This window comes from Vulpes vulpes, chromosome 3, assembly GCF_048418805.1.
Source record: "Vulpes vulpes isolate BD-2025 chromosome 3, VulVul3, whole genome shotgun sequence".
NCBI classification, from domain to species: Eukaryota; Metazoa; Chordata; class Mammalia; order Carnivora; family Canidae; genus Vulpes; species Vulpes vulpes.
This window is the reverse complement of record NC_132782.1, coordinates 98664020-98687537: the sequence shown is the minus strand read 5'-3', so window position 1 is coordinate 98687537 and position 23518 is coordinate 98664020. Positions and strand designations below refer to the sequence as shown.

Here is a 23518-nt window from a genome sequence, read left to right as displayed (position 1 = left end):
TATGAGTAGATTTGCTTGACTCAGTGTTGCCCCAATCCTTCAAATTTTATAAAACAGTTTCTGCAAAGTGCAATAAAACAAATTATACCTGTGGAGAACACAGAGAACTATACAAATATGCCAAAATATTTTTTACAATAGTAGAAAGATAATCTTTTCAACAAATAGTGCTAAACACTTGAACATCAGTAGCCAAAACAATGAAATTTCACACCTTAGATTAAAAGAATACATCAAAATGGATCGCAGATCTATAAGTAAAATGATAAAACATTTACGCAAGAACATAGGAGAAAATCTTTGTAACTTTGTAGAGTTAGTTGAAGAATTCTTAGGCATCATTCATGAAAGAAAAAATGAAAAATTGGACTTCTGATGTATAGTGTTATTAGTGGCTGCTGTTGGGGTTAAAATATGCATGCATAATTTTTCACAACTTAGAATTTTTGCTATTTTATTTTAATGGCAAATGTTTACCAGTATATAGGTCCCTTTATAGTTCTCTCTTTAGGTTGTAGTTTTCACATCTATATAAGTTGAAAACTATACCAGAAAGTGTTATAATTTACACACATATTTTAAAGAACTTAAAGCTATTTACCCAGATATCTACCATAGCTCTTGCTTGTAACTTCATTCTTGAAGTTCCAAGTTTCCTCCTTCTGTCATTTTTCCTTCTTTCTGAAGAACTTTAACAATTTTTTAGAGCAGGTCTACTGGCAATGAGTTCTCTTTGTTTCCTTCATCTATGAATGTTTTTAATTCATCTTCATTCTTGAAGACTATTTTCATTTGATATAAAATTTTGAGTTGGTCCTTTCAGCATTTAAAAAGTATTTGCCAGTTTCTCTGACCTCTTTTGACCTCTTTGGTTTTTGCAAAGAATCTGCATTTGAATCCTTGTTTTTTTATAGGTAACATATCACTTCTCTCTGGCTGTTTTCAAGATATTTTCTGTCTTTGTTAAAACTATGATTATGTCCCAAGTGTGGATTTCTTTTGGTTTATTCTGTTAGGGGGTTCTCTGAGCATTTTGAATCTGTAGTTTCTATCTTTCACCAAATTTGGGGAGCTTTTAACAGTTATTTCTCAAAGTTGTATTGTCCCAGAAGTCATTGAGGATCTATTCAAATTTTTTCCCATTTTTTTTCTGTCTCTTGTTCAGATAGGTAATGTCTATTGATTTATCTTCACTCCTTCCTCTGTTATCTCTATACAGCTACAGTCAAATGAGTCAGTTTTTTTTTAAGCACAGTTTGAAGTGATCTCTACCTCCTGATTTATCTTGTTTTGAGATATCTTTTTGTGGGCTCCTGGCTGGCTCAGTTGGCAGATAGAGCCTGTGACTCTTGATCTCAGGGTTGTGAATTTAAGCCCCACATTGGTGTGGAGCCTACTAAATAAAAAAAGAAAAGAACTGTTAAACAGCTTGTTGAGATCTAAGCCACATACCACATATTCACTCATTTAAAGCATACGATTCAGTGACTCTTGTATATTCAGAGTTGCATATCCATTACCACAATCAATTTTAGAGCATTTTCATGACCAAAAATAAATCCTATAACTTTTAGCCATGACTCTACAATTTCCCATCCCACCAAGATTAGGAAAACACTTATCTACTTTCTGTCTCTATAGATTTGCATATCATAAACCTTTACTGTCAATGGTTTATATATAAACCTTTCTTTTTTTTAAGATTTATTTATTCATGAAAGACAGAGAGAGGCAGAGACACTGGCAGAAGGAGAAGCAGGCTCCCTGCAGGGAACCCAATGCAGGACTTGATCCTAGGACCCCGGGATCATGCCCTGAGTGGAAGGCAGACACTCAACCACTGAGCCACCCAGGCGCCCCTATATATAAACTCTTCATATAAATTTTATATACCTGGAAGTTGGGATCATTTGTGACTGGCTTTTTTCACTTAGCATGTTTTCAAGTTCATCTATGTTGTAGTTTGTATCAACACTTCATTTCTTTTCATTGTCAAGTAATAGCCCATTATATGAATATACTGTGTTCACTTGGTATATCCTTTATCATTTGGCAGACAGTTGGGCTAAATCCACCTTTTGGCTTACAAATAATACTATTATGAGCATTCATCTCTAAGGTATATGTAGACATGTGTTTTCATTTCTTTTGAGTATATACCTAAGAATGGAATGAATATGTCATGTGGTAACTATGTTTAACTTTTTGAGGAACTACCAAAAGTTGTTATCTAAAGTTGTTCTATTTTATATTCTGGTCAGCAATGCATGAAGGTTCCAGTTTTTCCATATTCTCACCAGCACTTGTTATCATCTTTTTTATTATAACTATGAATTGGTATCTCATTGTGATTTTGATTTGCATTTCCCTTATGACTAATGACTTGTCTTCATATATATTTTATAATGATTATTATTTAAAACTAGAGTGAAGTTTTTTTTTAATTTTTATTTATTTATGATGGTCACACAGAGAGAGAGAGAGAGGCAGAGACATAGGCAGAGGGAGAAGCAGGCTCCACGCACCGGGAGCCTGACGTGGGATTCGATTCCGGGTCTCCAGGATTGCACCCTGGGCCAAAGGCAAGGCGCTAAACCACTGCGCCACCCAGGAATCCCCTAGAGTGAAGTTTTATACTTAACATTGTTTTGAACCCTCAATAACCATTAAGTAGTTGTGATACTTGGAAAACACTGTTTTTAAATTTATAATATTGGGATAAGCTTTTATCCATGTATCTCCCCTTCAGTGGAATATAAATTTTTTCTATTGTAATGAACAATTTATTCTTTTTACAGTTCGAGGGTTTGCTTCAGAAATAGAGTTTGAGAGGTACATTGAATATGACTATGGATCTCATAAAGTACTGGCTGCCATCATTTTTGACTGTAACTTCAAAAGCAGCAGTGACCCTCTGCCACTTCAGGTGAGAACATTTTATTTAGAGTTTTCTAAATACACAGTTTTCTAGTAGTTTTGCTAACAATTTCTAGAATTTTAATGACTTTGCTATTACTAACCCTATTTTATGGATGAAGCAACCAATGTTCCCAAGATCAAACTACTAGTATACGATAGAGCAAGAATGTGAATCCGGATCTGAGTAACTAATTTCTGTGCTGCTAATTAACTGTTACACTATGATAAGGAAAGAACTGTACACAGAAGGCCTTAGACTCATGGGAATCTTTGACTACTTAGGCATTGCTTCTAGATCTACAAAGAGTGGTGAAACAAGCTACAGAACACATGCATTTTCACTAACAAGGAATCAAGCATGGAAAAAAAGTCCTCTTTCTTCAAATGAAACACAGATATAAGTCCTTTCATAAATCACTAGAAAAAACTCTAAGCTTCAGCCACATTGATTCAGAACAAGGACATCCATAGGCGCTGAAAAAGGATCTGATTATAGCATAGCCCATGGGAAGGAGAAACTGGTGTCTGGTGTCTTTGAACTGGTGTCTGATTAGCAGATCTTGTTAGACATTCTATCCTGGTGGTGATAGAAATAAATAATCACCTATAATATCTACATGGAGCCAAACTCTATGTTTATAATGCAGATGCAGGTTAAGTAAAAGGCAAAATTATTAAAACCACTGGTAGGATACTATATATTCTTTCCGTATGTCCCATCCTTCCATGACTCTATGCTTCTGTACCAACTTCCTTCCATTTACTAAATCAGAATTATCCATATGCTGATAATGGATTTAGGTTCAACAGTATGCGTTGGCTCAAAGTGTGTTAAGTGCCATTTCAAGTTTTATTCTCATTACTAATTGATTCTGCTTGTTTCCTCAAATATTTGTACTAGGTTCCAGCTACTACTTATGATAAACTGAAATAGGCTCACTGCCTGATGTAATAAAAGATTTCAGTAGGATCCTATCTCCTAGTATAACTGACAAAATGAATAGGGTAAAATGGAAAATTATCTGTCACACAAAGATCCAAGAAAAATCACAATTCTGGGGGGAGTTCTGATTTATTTACAGAATCATATTACATTATTCAAAGAGATCACAATTTACTTACCATTTCTGCTACTGGGCACTTTACATTTTTTACAGATTTTTTTTTTCTATTTTGCCAGCGAAACAGTGCTACTATGAAGGTTAGGTACTCTGGATGTATGTTTGGACATAAAATATCTGGGGCATGGTCACATCTTAAAATTTATTACATAATGCCAAATTGTTTTCTGAACTGATGATACCAATTCAGACTCCTAGCAACAGTGTCTGAGAGTTCTCATTATCAAATTTAATATTTTCAGATGTTTATATTCACTAATTCCATGGGTGTGAATTAGCTAATTCCACAGGTGTGAAGTGGTATGTAACTTTGGCTTCAATTTCCAATTCCTTGGTTTCTAATGAGATTAGCATATGTCTGTCCATGTTTAAAGTGATGAATCATTCTTTAGTGAGGTATATATTTGGTCTTTCCCCCCAATTTTCTTTTTTCCCCCCAATTTTCTATGGAAAAAATTTATTTTTCATATTAATTGACAATTTCTTTGTATATGCTACATAGGAATCTCTTGTCTTTCATATGTATTGTATATTTTTCGAGTTTGTGGCTTTTCTTTCAGTTTTTTTGTGATCAGATTTTCTTTTGATGATTAGATTTTTCTATTTTAAAGCAGCCAAGGTTTTAGTTCTTTTTCTATGTTTTTTTTTCAAAGGTTTTATTTTAATTCCAGTTAGTTAACATACAGTGCTATATTACTTTCAGGTGTACAATATAGTGATTCATTAATTCCAGACATTATTCAGTGCTCATCAGGACAAATGCTTTCTTTAATCTCCTTCACCTATTTCACCCATCCCCCTACTCACCTCCCCTCTGGTAACCATCAGTTTGTTCTCTATAATTAGAAGTCTGTTTCTTAATTTCTATCTCTCTATCTCTCACTCTTATTTTTTTCCCTTTGCTTGCTTGTTTTGAAAAAAAACACAATATGATGAGTAAGGACAATCAACTAACACAAACACTGAGATGAATCAGAAGTTGGAATTTGATATAACAAAGATTTCAAAGGAGCCACCATAAAAAAAAAGTTTCAAAAACAACTAAAAGTTGTCTTGAAATGAAAAAAATAGAAAATCTTAGCAAAGACATAGAAGTTATAAACAAGAATTATAAACTTAAAAATACAATAACATAAAAGCTAGTTGAATGGCTGGATAGTAGAATGGACAGAACAGAGGATATGATACTGAAGAATAGTGAAAAAGGTGCAAGAAGTATGCTTTGAAAACTACAAAGCACTGTTGAAAGAAATTACAGAAGACTTAAGTAAACGTGAAGACAGCCCAAGTTCATGAGTAGGAAGAGTTAAGATGTAGGAGAATTAGGGCATTCTCAGCTTGTCTTGTCCCTCTAATACAGTTAGATAGTTATCAAATAACTCTGAACACCCAGGAAAGCACGTAGAGATTTGAAAGAACAAAAACTGCAAATCTTTCTTTTTTGTATATTTTTTTATTGGAGTTTGATTTGCCAACATACAGCATAACACCAATGCTCATCCCGTCAGGTGCCCCCCTCAGTGCCTGTCACCCAGTCACCCCATCCCCCCAAAAGACTACAAGTAGAAAAGCCACCACCTTTTGGTACAAAGGAGGTATGGAGACTTGAATTCAGGGAGAGAGAGCTGTGGATACAGTGGTACGGAAGAAAGTATTACAACCAGTGAAATGCAAAATTGGAGCTTTTAGAAGTCTGCTACTAGGGGGGACATGCCTAGCTTAAAGGTGCACGGGTGGCAAATAGGGTGGAAGGCCAGGTGTGACACCTTGGTCTGAGGATCCCCTGAGTCATAAGAAAGAGTGGCAACTAAGTGCTGCATTGTTCCCAGGCATTAGGAGCATGAAAGCCAGCTGAGAACAGCGAGTCTAGGTGCCAGCTTTCTATTCTGTGTTGCCATAAACTGTGAACCACTGGACAGTCATGATCCTGCGACCACTTTCCTGGGATAGGCCAGCAGGCAGCAAAAGTGTGGCAAGTTCTCCCCCAAAAGGAACAGTGAAGGTCCATGCCACAGAAGTCCCTAAAATTTGGTTTTGAAACTCAGTCATGTTCCTGAGATAAACAAAAAAAAAAAAAGAAAAAGAAAAGCTCTGACACAGGAAGGTTGAAGGCAGGGATCTGATGGAAACCAGGAAGATGAGAGTGATTGATTGCTCTTCTGTGAGGGCTCACTGAAAAGTGGAAAGTGCAAACTTTCAGCTCTGAGGCTAGGAAGTGGGGCTTTGCCATATTTATCCTACTCATCAGCGCTGAAAAATCTTCAGGGAGCAAAACAGCGCCATCTAGTGGAATCCAGAACTGCGTATACCAAGCCCTGCCTCCTTGTGACCTGGAGGCACATTTCTTCTAGGGTAGGTCCACCTGAGTGAGCATCCATGCAACAGACCCTTACCCCAGAAGACAAGCACAAACAACTAGCTGACACAAAGTTTACTGATCATAGCGGGATGCAAAGCTTCAGCTCTAGGGGAAAATAGTATCTAGCCTCTTTTGTACTTTAATTTTTTTAATTATAGTTATTTCACTTATTTTCTTATTTTTTCAAGTTTTTCTATTTATATATATATATATATTTTTTTACCTGAATTGTATTTAATTTTACTTTCCTGTGTTGGGACCTAGATTCTTTTAACAAGCAGACTAAAAATACACCCAGGATCTATTTTGTTGTTGTTGTTTCTTTTTCTTCTTTTCTTTTCTGGACAAAATGATGAGACAAAGAAATTCACTCCAAAAGAAAGAACGGGAGTAGGACTCATGGCAAGGAATTTAATCAATATAGATATAAGTAAGAAGTCTGAACTAGAATTTAAACGAGTATAAGGATAGTAGCTGGGCTTTTTTAAAAAAGCATAGAAGACGCTATGGAATCCCTTACCGCAGAGATATAAGAGCTAAAATCTAGTCAAGCCAAAGTTACAAATGCTATAACCAAGATGCAATCCCAAGTGGAGGCCATAAAAATGAGAAGAGAAGGCACTGGGTGGCTCAGTTGGTCAAGCATCTGCCTTCAGCTCGCTCAGGTCATGATCCTGGAGTGCCAGGATTAAGCTCCACATTGGGCTTCCTGCTCAGAGGAAAGCCCACTTCTTCTCCCTCTGCACTTCCCCTTGCTTGCTCTTTCTCTCTCGCTCGCCCTTTCAAGTAAATAAAATATTTTTTTAAAAAAACGATGGATAAAACAGAGGAGTGAATCAATGATATAGAAGATAAAATTATGGAAAATAATAAAGCTGAAAGAAGAGGGAAAGAAGGGTAATGGACCTTGACAAAGGTAGACTTAGGCAACTCAGAGACTTATTTAAAAATAGCAACATTTGTATCATAGTAGTCTCAGAAGATGAAGAGAAGTAAAAGGGGACAGAAGGTTTTGTTGTTGTTGTTATTTTAAAGGTTTTATTTATTTCTTCATGAGAGACACACAGAGAGAGGCAGAGACATAGGCAGAGAAGCAGGCTCCCCATTGGGAACCCAATGCAGGACTCAAACGTGATACTCTGGAATCATGCCTTGAACCAAAGGTAGATACTCAACCATCAGGATAGTAGAATGAACAGAACAGAGGATGAGGAGCCTGCTTCTCCCTTTGCCTATGTCTCTGTCTCTCACAAATAAATAAATAAATAAAATCTTAAAAAAAAAACCACACAAGATCTGCCTATATGCTGCATACCAGGGACTCATTTTTTTAATTTTTTAAAGATTTTTTAAAATTTATTCATTCATGATAGAAAGAGATAGGGGGGCAGAGACACAGGCAGAGGGAGAAGCAGGCTCCATGCTGGGAGCCCGACGCAGGACTCAATCGCGGGACTCCAGGATCGCGCCCAGGGCCAAAGGCAGGCGCCAAACCGCTAAGCCACCCAGGGATCCCCAATGTTTTAAATATTTTATTTAAATTCAATTTGCCAACATACAGTATAATACCCAGTGCTGAATTCATCATTTGCCTTCCTTAATGCCCATCACCCATTTACCACATCCCCATACCCACCTCTCCTTTTATAACTCTTTGTTTCCCAGAGTTAGGAGTTTCTCATGATTTGTCTTCCTCTCTAATTTTTCCCCATTCCATTTCCTTTTTTCCTTATGGTCCCTTTCACTATTTCTTATATTCCATATATGATTGAGACCATTTGATAATTATCTTTCTCTGATTGACTTATTTCACTCAGCATAATAATCTCCAGTACCATCAATGTCAAAGTAAATGGGGGCTATTCGTCCTTTCTGATGGCTGAGTAATATTCCATTGTGTGTGTGTGTGTGCATCTTACATCTTCTTTGTCCATTCATCTGTCAAAGGACATAATGGCTCATTCCACAGTTTGACTATTTTGAACATTGCTGCTGTGAACATTGGGGAGCAGGTGTCCTGGCATTTTACTATAGCTGTATCTTTGGGGTAAATACCCAGTAGTGCAATTGCTGGATCATAGCGTAGCTCTATTTTGGGGTAAATACCCAGTAGTGCAATTGCTGGATCATAGGGTAGCTCTATTTTTAACTCTTTAAGGAAACTCCACACTGTTTTCCAGAGTGGCTGTACCTGCTTTCATTCCCACCAACAGTGCAAGAGGGTTCCCCTTATCCACATCCTCACCAACATTTGTTGTTTCCTGTCTTGTTAATTTTAGCCATTCTCATAGGAGTAAAGTGGTATCTCACTGTGGTTTTGATTTGTGTTTCCCTGATGGCAAGCAGTGTGGAGCATTTTTTTCATTTGCTTGTTGGCCATGTGTAGGTCGTCTTTGGTGAAATGTCTGTTCATGTCTTCTGCCTATTTCATGATTGGATTGTTTGTTTCTTTGCCGTTGAGTTCAGTAAGTTCTTTATAGATCTTGGATACTAGCCCTTTATCTGACATGTCATTTGCAAATATCTTCTCCCATTCTGAAGGTTGTCTTTTAGTTTTGTTGACTGTTTCCTTTGCTGTGCAGAAACTGTTTATCTTAATGAAGTCCCAATAGTTCATTTTTGCTTCTGTTTCCCTTGTCTTCATAGATGTATCTTGCAAGAAGTTGCTGTGGCTAAGTTCAAAAAGGGTGTTGCCTGTGTTCTCTCTCGGACTTTGATGGATTCTTTTCTCACATTTAGATCTTTCAACCATTTTGAGTTTATCTTTGTGTATGGTGTAAGCGATTGGCCTAATTTCATTCTTCTGCATGTGGCTGTCCAATTTTCCCAGCACCAATTATTGAAGAGACTGTTCTTTTTCCAGTGGATAATCTTTCGTGCTTTGTCAAATATTAGTTGAGCATAGAGTTGAGGGCCCATTTCTGGGTTCTCTAGTCTGTTCATTGATCTATGTGTCTGTTTTTGTGCCAGTACCACACTGTCTTGATGATCACAGCTTTGTCGTACAACCTGAAATCTGGCATTGTGGTGCCCCCAGCTATGGCTTTCTTTTTCAATATTCCCCTGGCTATTCAGGGTCTTTTCTGATTCCACACAAATCTTAAGATTATTTGTTCCAACTCTCTGAAGAAAGTCCATGGTATTTTGATAGGGATTGCATTAAATATGTAAATTGCCCTGGGTAGCATTGACATTTTCACAATATTAATTCTTCCAATCCATGAGCATGGAGTATTTTTCTCTTTGTGTCTTCCTCAGTTTCTTTCAGAAGTTTTCTGTAGTTTTTAGGGTATAGATCCTTTACCTCTTTGGTTAGGTTTATTCCTAGGTATCTTCTGCTTTTGGGTGCAATTGTAAATGGATTGAGTCTTTAATTTCTCTTTCTTCCGTCCCATTGTTAGTGTATAGAAATGCCACTGATTTCTGGGCATTGATTTTGTATCCTACCGCATTGCCGAATTGCTGTATGAGTTCTAGCAATCTTGGGGTGGAGGCTTTTGGGTTTTCTATGTACAGTATCATGTCATCTGCAAAGAAGGAGAGTTTGAGTTCTTCTTTGCCAGTTTGAATGCCTTTTATTTCTTTTTGTTGCCTGATTGCTGAGGGAGGCTAGGACTTCTACTACTATGTTGAATGGCAGTGGTGAGAGTGGATATCCCTGTCATGTTCCTGATCTTAGGGAAAAGGCTCCCAGTGTTTCCCCATTGAGAATGATATTTTCTGTGGGCTTTTTGTAAATGGTTCTTAAGATGCTGAGGAATGTTCCTTCTATCGCTACACTCTTCAGCATTTTGATCAGGAATGGATATTATATTCCATCAAATGCTTTCTCTGCATCTATTGAGAGGATCATATTGTTCTCGTTTTTTCTCTTGTTGATATGATCTATCACACTGATTGCTTTACAAGTGTTGAACCACCCTTGCATCCCGGGGATAAATGCCACTTAGTCGTGGTGAATAATCTTCTTAATGTACTGTTGGATCCTATTGGCTAGTATCTTGTTGAGAATTTTTGCATCTGTGTTCATCAGGGATATTGGTCTGTAATTCGCCTTTTTGGTGGGGTCTTTATCTGGTTTTGGAATTAAGGTGATGCTGGCCTCATAGAATGAGTTGGGAAGTATTCCATCTCTTTCTATCTTTTGGAACAGCTTTAGTAGAATAGGTATTGTTTCTTCTTTAAATGTTTCAAAGAATTCCCCCTGGGAAGCCATCTGGCCCTGGACTTTTGTCTTGGGAGGTTTTTGATGACTGCTTCAATTTCCTCCCTGGTTATTGGCCTGTTCAGGTTTTCTATTTCTTCCTGTTCCAGTTTTGGTCATTTGTGGTTTTCCAGAAATGCATCCATTTCTTCTAGATTGCCTAAGTTATTGACGTATAGCTACTTATAATATGTTTTTAAAATCATTTGTATTTCCTTGGTATTGGTGGTGATCTCCTTTTTCATTCGTGATTTTATTCTTTTCTATTTTGTTTTTAAGAAGGCTGGCTAATGGTTTATCTATCTTATTGATTCTTTCAAAGAACCAACTCCTGGTTTTGTTGATCTGTTCTACAGTTCTTCTGGTCTCTATTTCATTGTGTTCTGCTCGAATCTTTACTAACTCTCTTCTGCTGGGTGTAGGTTTTTTTTAAAGAGTTTTTTTTAGATTTATTTGTTTATGATAGACATAGAGAGAGGGAGAGAGAGAGAGAGGGAGAGACGCAGAGACACAGGAGGAAGGAGAAGCAGGCTCCATGCCGGGAGCCCGACATGGGACTCGATCCCCGGACTCTAGGATCACGCCCTGGGCCAAAGGCAGGCGCTAAACCGCTGAGCCACCCAGGGATCCCCTGGGTGTAGGTTTTATTTTCTGTTCTTTCTCCATTTCCTTTAGGTGCAAGGTAAGCTTCTGCATTTTGAGTTTTTTCCAATTTGGGGGGCAATGCTTGTATTGTGATGTATTTCCCTCTCAGGACTGTTTTACTGTATCCCAAAGATTTTGAGTGGTTGTATCTTCATTCTCATTAGTTTCCATTAGTCTTTTAAATTCTTCTCCAATTTCCTGGTTGACCCTTTCATCTTTTAGCAGGATGCTCTTTAACCTCCACATGTTTGATTCTTCCAAATTTCTTCTTGTGAGTGAGTTCAAGTTTCAAAGCATTATGATATGAAAATATGCAGGGGATAATCCCAATCTTTTGGTATCAGTTAAGGCCTGATTTGTGACCCAGATGGGGTCTATTCTGAAGAAAGATCCATGTGCACTTGAGAAGAATGTGTATTCAGTTGTGTTTCAATGGAAATTTCTGTAAATATCTGTGAAATCCAGCTGGTCCAGTGTATCATTTAAAGCTCCTGTTTCTTTGGTGATGTTGTGCTTAGAAAATCTGTCATTTGCAGAAAACGCTGTGTTGAAGTCCCCCAGTATTAGTATATTATTATCTAAGTATGTCTTTACTTTGGTTATTAATTGATTGATATACTTGGCAGCTCCTACATTCGGGGCATAAATATTCATGATTGTTAGGTCCTCTTGTTGGATAGATTCTTTAAATATGATATAGTTTCCCTCTTCATCTCTTAGGTCTAAAATGAGTCTCTTGTAGACAGCAAATAGATGGGTCTTGCTTTTTTATCCAGTCCGATACCCTCTGTCTTTCGATGGGATCATTTAGCCCTTTCACATTCAGAGTAATTATTGAAAGATATGAATTTAGTGTCATTGTAATTCCTATTTAGTCCCTGTTTTGTGGATTATTTCTTTGGGCTTCCTCTCTTTTACAGGGTTCCCTTTAATATCTCCTGCAGAGCTGGTTTGGTGGTCACATATTCTTTCAGTTTCTGCCTACCTTGGAAGCTCTTTATCTCTCCTTCTATTTGAATGAGAGCCTTGCTGGATAAAGTATTCTTGGCTGCATGTTCTTCTCAATGGTACCCTGAATATATCCTGCCAGCCCTTTCTGGCCTGCCAGGTCTCTGTGGAGAGGTCTACTGTTAATCTGATAATTCTCCCCATATAAGTTAAGAATCTCTTGTTTCTCGCTGCTTTAAGGATCTTCTATTTATCTTTGGAATTTTAGAGTTTCACTATTAAATGTCAAGGTGTTGAATGTTTTTTTTTGGGGGGGGGGACTTCTCTATCTCCTGATTGTGAATTCCTGTTTCCCTCCCCAATTTAGGGAAATTCTCAGCTATGATTTGTTCAAATATCCTTTGTGGCCCTCTCTCCTTCTCAGTGTCTTCTGGAACCCAGTTATACAGATTGTTCCTTCTCAGGCTATCATTTATTTCCCTTACCCTTTTCTTCATGGTCTCTTGTTTTTCCTTTTTTTTTTCTCAGCTCCCTTCCTTACCATCATCTTGTCTTGTATGTCACTCACTCTTTCTTCTACCTCATTAACCCTAGCAGTTAGGACATCCAATTTGGATTGCATGTCATTCAATTTATTTTTAATTTTGGCCTGATCAGATCTAAATTCTGCAGTAACGAAGTCTCTAGAGTCCTTTATGCTTTTTTCCAGAGCCATCAGTAGCTTTATAATTGTGCTTCTGAATTGACTCTGACATCGAATTGAAATCCATATTCTGTAACTCTGTGGCAGAGAGTACTGTTTCTTTCTTTTGTGGTGAATTGTTTCTTCTAGTCATTTTGTTCAGTGCAGTAAGGTTGTGTGAGCAGGCTGAGTCAAAAATATCCACCGCGATCTAAGTAAATTTCACCCTAGATGATTCTGACAAGGTTAGAAACCATAAAATTTAAAAGAAGATCAGAAAAAAATAAAACAAAAGGACCACTAAAATGGTAAACAAATTTTAAAACAAAGTAGTAAACAATAAAAGGCCAAAAACCCCAAAGAAGTGGAAAAAGAAAAAGAATAAAAGAAAAAGAAAGTAAAGCAGAAAAAGAGAAAAAAGACAAAAAGGGGAAGGGATCTGGGAGATGGTGATGGTAAGAGATGGTAGTGGAGAGAGAATGTAGTCTACCTGAGGGGTCGTAGAGGGTGATCCTCTTGGTTCTGAGTATATTTTGTTCTCTATATTAGAAGATGCTCAATCCCAAATTTATATAAACCAGCAATACTTATAGAAAGCTCCAACATTGGCCACCAAAACATAAATGAGATAAAGGAGAGGGGAAGAATGGGAATGAAGAGAGAATATAATCCACAGAATGAAGATCCACAGAATGAAGCATCACAGTATTCCACTTGGTTCTGGGTATATGCTGGTCATGTTTTAGAAGAAGAACTCAATCACAAGAAGAAATTTGTGGTATTAACTTCTGCCATTGTAGAACAAAATGAGGCAGAGAAAACAAAAAACACAAAACAAAAACCCATATCTCATATATCTCCCAAAATTAAATTTAATATGTTGAAGGGAATCCAGAAGTAAAAAATGTATCTAAGACATTTAATTGTAGAAATATGAAAGTCAAAAATGAAAAAAATTAAAAATGAAGAGCTGGTAAAATATTGTAGTTAAGGTGGGAAAAGAAAAAATATTGGAAATTTTTAGTCTGGTATAAAAAACTGTTGTAATGGAAAAAGGAGAAAAAAATATTTTAAAAGAGGGGGGCACTCTAGTTGTATATACTATATTCCCTCGATTTTCCCTTGGTCCTGGAGTTTTCCAGTGCTTTTGGTCAAGAACTTGCTCTTCCCCTGTTCATCCAGCTAGTCTTCTGGGGGAGGGGTCTGCTGTGCTGATTCTCATGTGTCTGTGCCTAGGCAGAGATGCCCCACCTTGCTAGGTGCTGGGCTCTATGGGAGCTGTTTATCCTGTGAGGCCCCTGTTCCCTGGCAGCCGGCCTCTCCAAGGCACATGGTGAAACAAGGAGGAAAAAAAACAATGGTGGCAGCCAGGTTTCCAGCTCTGGAGTCAGCTCCATGGCGAGTAACTAATGCAGTCTCCCAGCCCACGCTGGCCTAGATGCTACCAGGCTGGTGCAGGTGAGGTGATCTGTACAGCTTGGGGGCACCTAGCAGCAGGAGAGTCCTCTCTGTGCTGTGCCCTTCCCAGTTCCTTTTATCCCAAGGGGAATGCAGTATCACCAGATTTGTCTGCTTGGGCGCCCTGGGATCCAGGGCCCTATGCTGCTGGAACTGTGCTCCCAGGGGCCACCTCTCTGAAGAGATAGGAACACAGTCACCTCTGTCCAGATCTGGCCCGCCCAACCAACTGGCTTTCTCCCAAATGCCCTGGAAGGCTGTCACACTCCAGCCTTTTACTGATACCATACCACAGTTTGCAGTGACCTTCCCTCCAGGCCCCCTCTTCTAATAGTGACCAGGAAATCTTAAGGCTTCACTGCCCATCCTGGGATTTTGCCCGATTTCTCTGCTAAGTACTTTTCCATCTGGGAAAAATCCAGTGTAGATTTTTAAAGTTCCCACTTCTCAAGGGCTGGACTTTCCTTCCCAGAGGCTTTCGCAGCTCTGCTTTAGCCCTGCTACTCACAATGCCCCTCCCCCACTTGATTCTTTCTTTCTTTTTTTTTTTTCTGCCTTCCTACCTTGTTAGAAGCGAAAACTTTTCTCTTGGTAGCGTTCCAACTGTTCTGTCTTTAAATCTCAGGTCAAATTCATAGATGTTCAGAATGTTTTGAAAGTTATCTAGATAAGTTGGTGGGACCAGGTTTGTTGAGGACTCCCATTCTTCTGCTATCTTGCCCTGCCCTCCTTTTTTTTTTTTTTTTTTGAATTGCCCTGCCCTCCTTGAGTTCAAGTTTCAAAACACTGTGGTCTGAAAATATGCAAGGAATTATCCCAGTATTTTGGTATCAGGTGAGACCTGATTTGTGACCTAGTTTGTTGTCTATTCTGGAGAAAGTTCCATGTGCCCTTGAGAAGAATGTGTATTCTGTTGCATTAGGATGGAATGATCTGTATATATTTGTGAAATCCATTTGATTCTGTGTGTCATTCAGTGCCCTCCTTACTTTGCTGATCTTCTGCTTACAATATCTGTCCTTTGCTGTGGTGCCATGTTGAAGTCTCCTACTAAAAATGTCTTATTATCCATGTGTCTCTTTTTTTAAAAAAAGATTTTATTTATTTATTCATGAGAGACACAGGGGGAGAGAGGCCAAAACACAGGCAGAGGGAGAACCAGGCACCATGTAGGGAGCCTGACATGGGACGCGATCCCGGGTCTCCAGGATCACGCCCTGGGCTGAAGGTGGCGCTAAACCGCTGAGACACCAGGGCTGCCCTCCATGTTTCTCTTTACTTTGGTTATTAACTGGTTGATATAATTGGCTGCTCCCACACATTAGGGACATATATATTCATGATTGATAGGTCTTCTTGTTGGATAGACCCTTTAGTATGATACAGTGTCCCTCTTCATCTCTTTTTAGAGTCTGGTTTAAAATCTAATTTATCAAATATGACGATTGCTACCCCAGTTTTCTTTTGAAGACCATTTGCATGGTAAATGTTTCTCTGCCCCCTCATTTTCAGTCTGAAGGTGTCCTAAGGTCTGAAATGAGTTTCTTCTGGACAGCATATAGATGGGTCTTGCCTATTTATTCAGTCTGATACCCTGTGTCTTTTGACTGGATCATTTAGCCCATTCACATTCAGAGTATCTATTGAAAGATATGAATTTAGTGTCATTATAATTCCTATTTAGTCTCTGTTTGTGGATTATTTCTTTGGGCTTCCTCTTTCTTTTACAGGGCCCCCTTGATCTTTCTTGCAGAGCTGGTTTGGTAGTCACATATTCTTTCAGTTTCTGCCTATCTTGGAAGCTCTTTATCTCTCCTATTCTGAATGACAGCTTTGCTGGATAAAGTATTCTTGGCTGCATGTTTTTCTCATTTAGTATCCTAAATATATCATGCCAGCCTTTCTGGTCTGCCAGGTCTCTGTGAATAGGTCTGCTGTTAATCTGATATTTCTCCCCATATAGATTAGGACTCTCTTTTCTCAAGCTGCTTTTAAGATATTCTCTTTATCTCTGAAATTTGCAAGCTTCATTATTATATTTAGGGATGTTGATCAGTTTTTGTTGATTTTGAAGGGATCTTTTCTATCTCCTGGTTATGAATGCCTGTTTCCTTCGCCAGATTAGGGAAGTTCTCAGCTATTATTTGTTCAAAATACTTTCTGATCCTGTCTGTCTCTGCATACCCTCAGAATCCCAATAAGATGATTATTATTCTTTCTCAAACTATCACTTAATTCCCAGAGTTTCTCCTCATTGGTTCTTAGTTGTTTTTCTGTCTTTTCCTCAGCTTCCTTCCTTTATGTCAACTTGTCTTCTATGTCATTCACTCTCTCTTCTGCCTCATTAACCCTAGCTGTCAGAACATCCCGTTTAGACTGCATCTTAGTTAAGGCATTTTTAATTTTGGCCTGATTATATCTCGGTTCTGCAGTAAGAGAATCTTTTATGCTTTTTTCAAGAGCCACCAGTAACTTTATAATTGTACCCCTGAATTGTACCTCTGACATGCTACTTAAATCTATATCCATTAGATCTGTGGCAGAGATTATTACTTCTGGTTCTTTCTTTTGTGGTGAATTCTTCCTTCTGGTCATTTTTTCCAGTGCAGAATGGCTGTATGAACAGTAGCAGAGTCAAAAATATCAACCATAACAAGAGGCTTATTTTAGACCTAAAGGAACCAAGAATAGCCATACTTTTATCAGAAAAGCTAGATTTTAAACCAAAGACTCAAGACATGAAGAAGGGCATTAAGAAATCTGTTCATTAAGAAGATATAACAATTTTAAATATTTGTGCCCCCAACTTGGAGACATCCAAATATATAATAAACATTAAAAAATTTGTTGATAATAATATAATAATTGTAGGGACTTTAACTCCCCACTCATAACAGTGGACAGATAATCAAAGCAGAAAATCAGGGCGGCCCGGATGGCTCAGTGGTTTGGCGCCTGCCTGCAGCCCAGGGCCTGATCCTGGTGACCTGGGATCAAGTCCCGTGTAGGGCTCCCTGCATGGAGCCTGCTTCTTCCTCTGCCTATGTCTCTATGTCTCTCTCTGTCTCTCTCTGGCTCTGTCTTATGAATAAATAAATAAAATCTTAAAACAAACAAACAAAGAAACAAAGCAGAAACTCAACAAGGAAACAATGGCTTTGAATTACACACTGGACCAGATGGACTTAACATTTATTCAGAGTATTTTATCCTAAAGCAGTAGAGTACACTTCTTTTCAAGTGCACATGAAACATTCTCCAGAATAGATTACATACTAAGTCACAGTTCAGCCCTCAACTGGTACAAAAAGATGGAGATCATACCAGGATTAATTTCAACCACAGCACTATAAAACTGGAAGTCAACAACAGAAAAAAATTGGAAAGATCACAAACACATGGAGATTACTGAAGAATGAATAGGTTAACCAGAAAATTAAAGAAGAATTCAAAAAATACATGGAAGCAAATGAAAACACAATAGTTCAAGATCATTCAGATGCAGCAAAGGCAGTCCTAAGGGAGATGTATATTGCAGGCCTACCTCAAGAATCAAGAAAAGTCTCAATACATAACCTAACCTTACATTTAAAGGAGCTAGAAAAGGAACAGTAATAAAGCCTAATGCCAGCAGAAGGGAAATAATAAAGATAAGACCATAAGTAAGTGCTACATAAACAACAACAACAACAAAAAAAAAAAAACAGTAGAACGAAGTAGTGAAACTAATTAGCTGGTTCTTCAAAAGAATTAATAAAATTGATAAACTGCTAACCAGACTTGTCTAGAAGAAAAGAGAAAGGACTCAAATTGATAAAATCACAAATAAAAGAGATAAACACAGAAATAAAAAATTACGAGAGAATACTGTGAAAAAATATATGCCAACAAACTAGACAACCTGGAAGAAATGGACAAATTCCTAGAAACCTACAAACTACCAAAACTGAAACAGGAAGAAATAGAAAGTTTTAATAGACCCATAACCAGCAAAGAAATTAAATAAGTAACCAAAAATCTCCTAACAAATAAAAGTCCAGGGCTGGATGGATTTCCAGGAGAATTCTACAGACATTTAAGGAAGAGTGAGTACCTATTTTCTTCAAACTGTTCCAAACAATAGAAATGGAAGGAAAACTTCCAAACTCATTCTAAGAAGCCAGAATTACCTAGATTCCAAAACTAGATAAATACGCTAAGAAGGAGAATTAGAGGCCAACATCCCTGATGAACATGGATGCAAAAATTCTCAATAAAATTCTAGCAAATTGAATTCAACAGTACATTAAAAGAATTACTCACCATAATCAAGTGGGATTTGTTCCTGGTCTGCAGGGCTGGTTCAACATTTGCAAATCAATCAACACAATACACCATATTAATAGAAGAAATGATAAGAACCAAATGATCCTCTCAATAGATGCAAAAAAAAAAGCGTTTGAGAAATATAGCATCCTTTAGGGATAGATGGAACATACCTCAACATCATAAAGGCCATACACAAAAGAACTACAGCTAATATTCTCAGTGGGAGAAAACTGAGAGCATTTTCCCTATGGTCAAGAACAAGACAAGGATGTCCACTCTCACCATTACTATTTAATATAGTACTGGAAGTCTTAGCCTCAGCAATCAAACAACAAAAAGAAATAAAAGGCATCCAAATCAGCAAAGGAGTCAAACTCTGTATTACTATTTGCAGACATGATGTTCCATATAGAAAACCTGAAAGACGGGATCCCTGGGTGGCGCAGTGGTTTGGCGCCTGCCTTTGGCCCAGGGCGCGATCCTGGAGACCCGGGATCGAATCCCACGTCGGGCTCCCGGTGCATGGAGCCTGCTTCTCCCTCCGCCTGTGTCTCTGCCTCTCTCTCTCTCTCTCTCTCTCTGTGACTATCATAAATAAATAAAAAATTTAAAAAAAAAAAAGAAAAAAGAAAACCTGAAAGACTCCACCAAAAAATTGCTAGAATTCATACATGAATTCAGCATAGTGCAGGATACAAAATCAATGTGCAGAAATCTGTTTCATTTCTATACACCAATAACAAAGCAGCAGAAAATAAAGGAATTGATCCTGTTTGCAATTACACCAAAAACAATAAGATACCTAGGAATAAATCTAACCAAAGAAGTAAAAGATCTGTATTCTGAAAACTATAGAATACTTATGACAAATTGAAGAGGAAGAAATGGAAAAGCATTCCATGCTCATGGATTGGAAGGGCACTTATTGTTAAAATGTCAGTGCTACCCAAAGCAATCTACACATTCAGTGCAATCCCTATCAAAATACCACTAGCATTTTTCACAGAGCTAGCACAAACAGTCCTAAAAATTTGCATGGAACTAGAAAAAGACCCCAATAGCTAAAGTGATATAAAAAAAGAAAAAACTGGAGGCATCATGATTCTGGATTCTCAAGCTATATTACAAAGCTATAATCATCAAAACAATATTGTACTGGCATAAAAACAGACACATAGACCAATGAAGCAGACTAGTGAACCCAGAAATGGGCCCACAACTATATGGTTAACTAATCTTCAACAAAGTGGAAAAGAAACCTCACACCAGTGAGAATGGGGAACATTAACAAGGCAGGAAACCACAAATGTTGGAGAGGATGCAGAGAAAAGGGAACCGTTTTACACTGTTGGTGGGAATGTGAACTGGTGCAGCCACTCTGAAAAACTGTGTGGAGGTTCCTCAAAGAGTTAAAAATAGATCTGCCCTACAACCCAGCAATTGCACTGTTGGGGATTTACCCCAAAGTTACAGATGCAACGAAATGCCAGGACACCTGCACCCCAATGTTTCTAGCAGCAATGTCCACAATAGCCAAACTGTGGAAGGAGCCTCGGTGTCCATCGAAAGATGAATGGATAAAGAAGATGTGGTTTATGTATACAATGGAATATTACTCAGCCATTAGAAATGACAAATACCCACCATTTGCTTCGATGTGGATGGAACTGGAGGGTATTATGCTGAGTGAAATAAGTCAATCGGAAAAGGACAAACATTATATGTTCTCATTCATTTGGGGAATATAAATAATAGTGAAAGGGAATAGAGGGGAAGGGAGAAGAAATGGGTAGGAAATATCAGAAAGGGAGACAGAACATGAAGACTCCTAACTCTGGGAAACGAACTAGGGGTGGTGGAAGGGGAGGAGAGCAGGGGGTGGGGGTGACTGGGTGGCGGGAACTGAGGGGGGCACTTGACGGAATGAGCACTGGGGTGTTATTCTGTATGTTGGCAAATTGAACACCAATAAAAAATAAACTTATTATTAAAAGAAAAAAACTGGGAAAGAATATCCACATATTTTATATAGGAAAGGAAATGATTGTAAAAAATTAAAAGGAAGCCTACAGAATGGGAGAAGATATTTGCAAACAACACATCTGACAAAGGGTTAGTATCCAAAATCTATATAGGACTTACCAAACTCAACACCCAAAAAACAAATAACCCAGTTAAGAAATGGACAGAAGACATGAATAGAGGGGGCAGGGCAGGATGGCAGAAGATGGCAGGGGAAGATGGTAGGATCCCAAAGTCACCTGTCCCCACCAACTTACCTAGATAATTTTCAAATCATCCTGAAAACCTACAAATTCGGTCCGAGATTTAAAGAGAGCACAGCTGGAATGCTATAGTGAGAAGAGTTCGCACTTCTATCAAGGTAGGAAGACAGAAAAATAAATAAGTATCCAGTGGGGGATACTGGATATCCTCAAGGAGCCAGGCTAAGGCTGGGTGGCAAGTGTCTCCAGGACAGGAAAGCTCAGGAAAAGCCCAGTCCCAGAGAAGCAGGGACTTTACCAATCTTTCCAGATGTAAAGGTGCTCCCAGGGAACTCGGGCAGGATCCCAGGAGGGGCAGTGGAGACCCCAGGTCCCGGGGGTCACTAACAGAAGTAGTGTGCCCCGGGGAAGAGCATGCCACGCCCCAGGCCAAGCTCCCTAAAGGGCTGGAGCATGCGCCTGGTGGGGCCCCAGGAGCAGCTCAGGCTGCGGCTCCTCGCAGAGGGGGCTGCGCAGCCACAGGAGCATGATTCCAGCAGTGCATGCCCCAGAGCCCAGGGCGCCGGGGAACACAGCCCAGGATCCGGCAGCTCCCGTTGGGACAGGCGGAGGCCAGGAGGACACAGGACAGCGAGGATGCTCCTGCCGCCAGGCGCCCCCAAGCTGTGCAGATCAACGCTCCATGCCCCCAGAGCATCCAGGCCCCTGTGGACTGGGAGACTGCAGTAGTTACTGCCGGAACTGAATCCAGGGCTGGAGAGCTGGCCTCTGCCAGTCTTGTTCCTTGCTGTGTCACCTTATGCCTGGGACAGAGCAGGGCCAACAAGGAACAGGGGCCTCACAAAATAAACAGCTCCCACTGAGCGTGCACCTGGTAGGAAGCAAGGCAGCTCCCCCAGATGCACACACCTGAGAATCAGCACAGCAGGCCCCTCCCCCAGAAGACCAGCTGGAAGGACGGGAAGAGCAGTTCTTGACCGAGCAGCGCTGGAAAGCTCCAGGGGAAGTCGAGGGACTTACAGTATATAGAATCAGAGGATACCCTTCCTTGTTTTTGTTTTGTTTTGTTTCTGTTTTGTTTTTGTTTTTTGTTCTTTGTTTCCCCCCTTTTTTCTCTTTTTTCCATTCCTTTTTCCAGTACAACTTGTTTTTAGCCACTCTTCACTGAGAAAAATGACTAGAAGGAAGAACTCACAACAACAACAAAAAAGAATCAGAAACAGTACTCTCTGCCACAGAGTTACAGAATTTGGATTACAATTGTCAGAAAGCCAAATGAGAATCACAATTATAAAGCTACTGGTAGCTCTAGAAAAAAGCATAAAGGATTCAAGAGACTTCATGACTGCAGAATTTAGATCTAATCAGGCCAAAATTAAAAAATCAATTAAATGAGATACAATCCAAACTGGAGGTCCTAACAACGAGGGTTAATGAGGTAGAAGAAAGAGTGAGTGACATAGAAGATAAGTTGATGGCAAGGAAGGAAGCTGAGGAAAAAAGAAAAACAATTAAAAGATCGTGAGGATAGGTTAAGGGAAATAAATGACAGCCTCAGAAGGAAAAATCTATGTTTAATTGGGGTTCCAGAGGGCGCTGAAAGTGACAGAGGACCAGAAAGTGTATTTGAACAAATGATAGCTGAGAACTTCCCTAATTTGGGGAGGGAAACAGGCATTCAGATCCAGGAGATAGATCCCCCCCCAAAATCAATAAAACCCATTCAACACCCCGACATTTCATAGTGAAACTTTCAAATTCCAAAGATAAAGAGAAGATCCTTAAAGCAGCAGAAGACCAAAAAAAATCCCTAACTTATATGGGGAGAAGTATTAGGTTAAAAGCAGACCTCTCCACAGTGACCTGGCAGCCTAGAAAGGGCTGGCAGGATATATTCAGGGTCCTAAATGAGAAGAACCTGCAGCCAAGAATACTCTATCCAGAAATGCTGTCATTCAGAATAGAAGGAGAGATTTAAAAAAAAAAAAAAAAAAAAAAGGAGAGATAAAGAGCTTCCAAGATAGGCAGAAACTGAAAGAATGTGACCACCAAACCAGCTCTGCAAGAAATATTAAGGGGGACTCTATTAAAGAAAGAGGATGCCCAAAGAAATAATCCACAAAAACAGGGACTGAATAGGTATTATGATGACACTAAATTCGTATCTTTCAATAGTAACTCTGAATGTGAATGGGCTTAATGATCTCATCAAAAGATGCAGAGTTTCAGACTGGATAAAAAAGCAAGGCCCATCTATTTGCTGTCTACAAGAGACTCATTTTAGACCTAAGGGCACCTAGAGCCTGAAAATGAAAGGTTGGAGAACCATTTACCATTCAAATGGTCCTCAAAAGAAAGCAGAGGTAGCCATTCTCATATCAGATAAATTAAATTTTATCCCAAAGACTGTAGTAAGAGATGAAGAGGGACACTATATCATACTTATAGGATCTATCCAACAAGAGAACCTAACAATAATGAATATTTATGCCCTGAATATGGGAGCTGCCAAGTATACCAATCAATTAATAACCAAAGTAAAGACATACTTCGATAATAATACACTAATACTGGGAAACTTCAACACGGCACTTTCTGCAAATGACAGATCTTACAAGCATAACATTTCCGAAGAAACAAGAGCTTTAA

The 23518-nt window shown here is 38.8% G+C and overlaps 1 protein-coding gene across 3 annotated transcripts in view; it reads left to right on the top strand.

The window, feature by feature from the left end:
- LOC112908324 (phospholipid-transporting ATPase ABCA3-like) overlaps nt 1–23518 on the top strand; it is a 92249-nt gene that overhangs the window by 13782 nt on the left and 54949 nt on the right. For all 3 annotated transcript variants that reach the window (XM_072753690.1, XM_072753691.1, XM_072753689.1), the window contains exon 5: nt 2799–2926. In XM_072753690.1, the coding sequence (XP_072609791.1) occupies nt 2799–2926 (128 nt within the window). The remainder of the gene's footprint in view (nt 1–2798; nt 2927–23518) is intronic.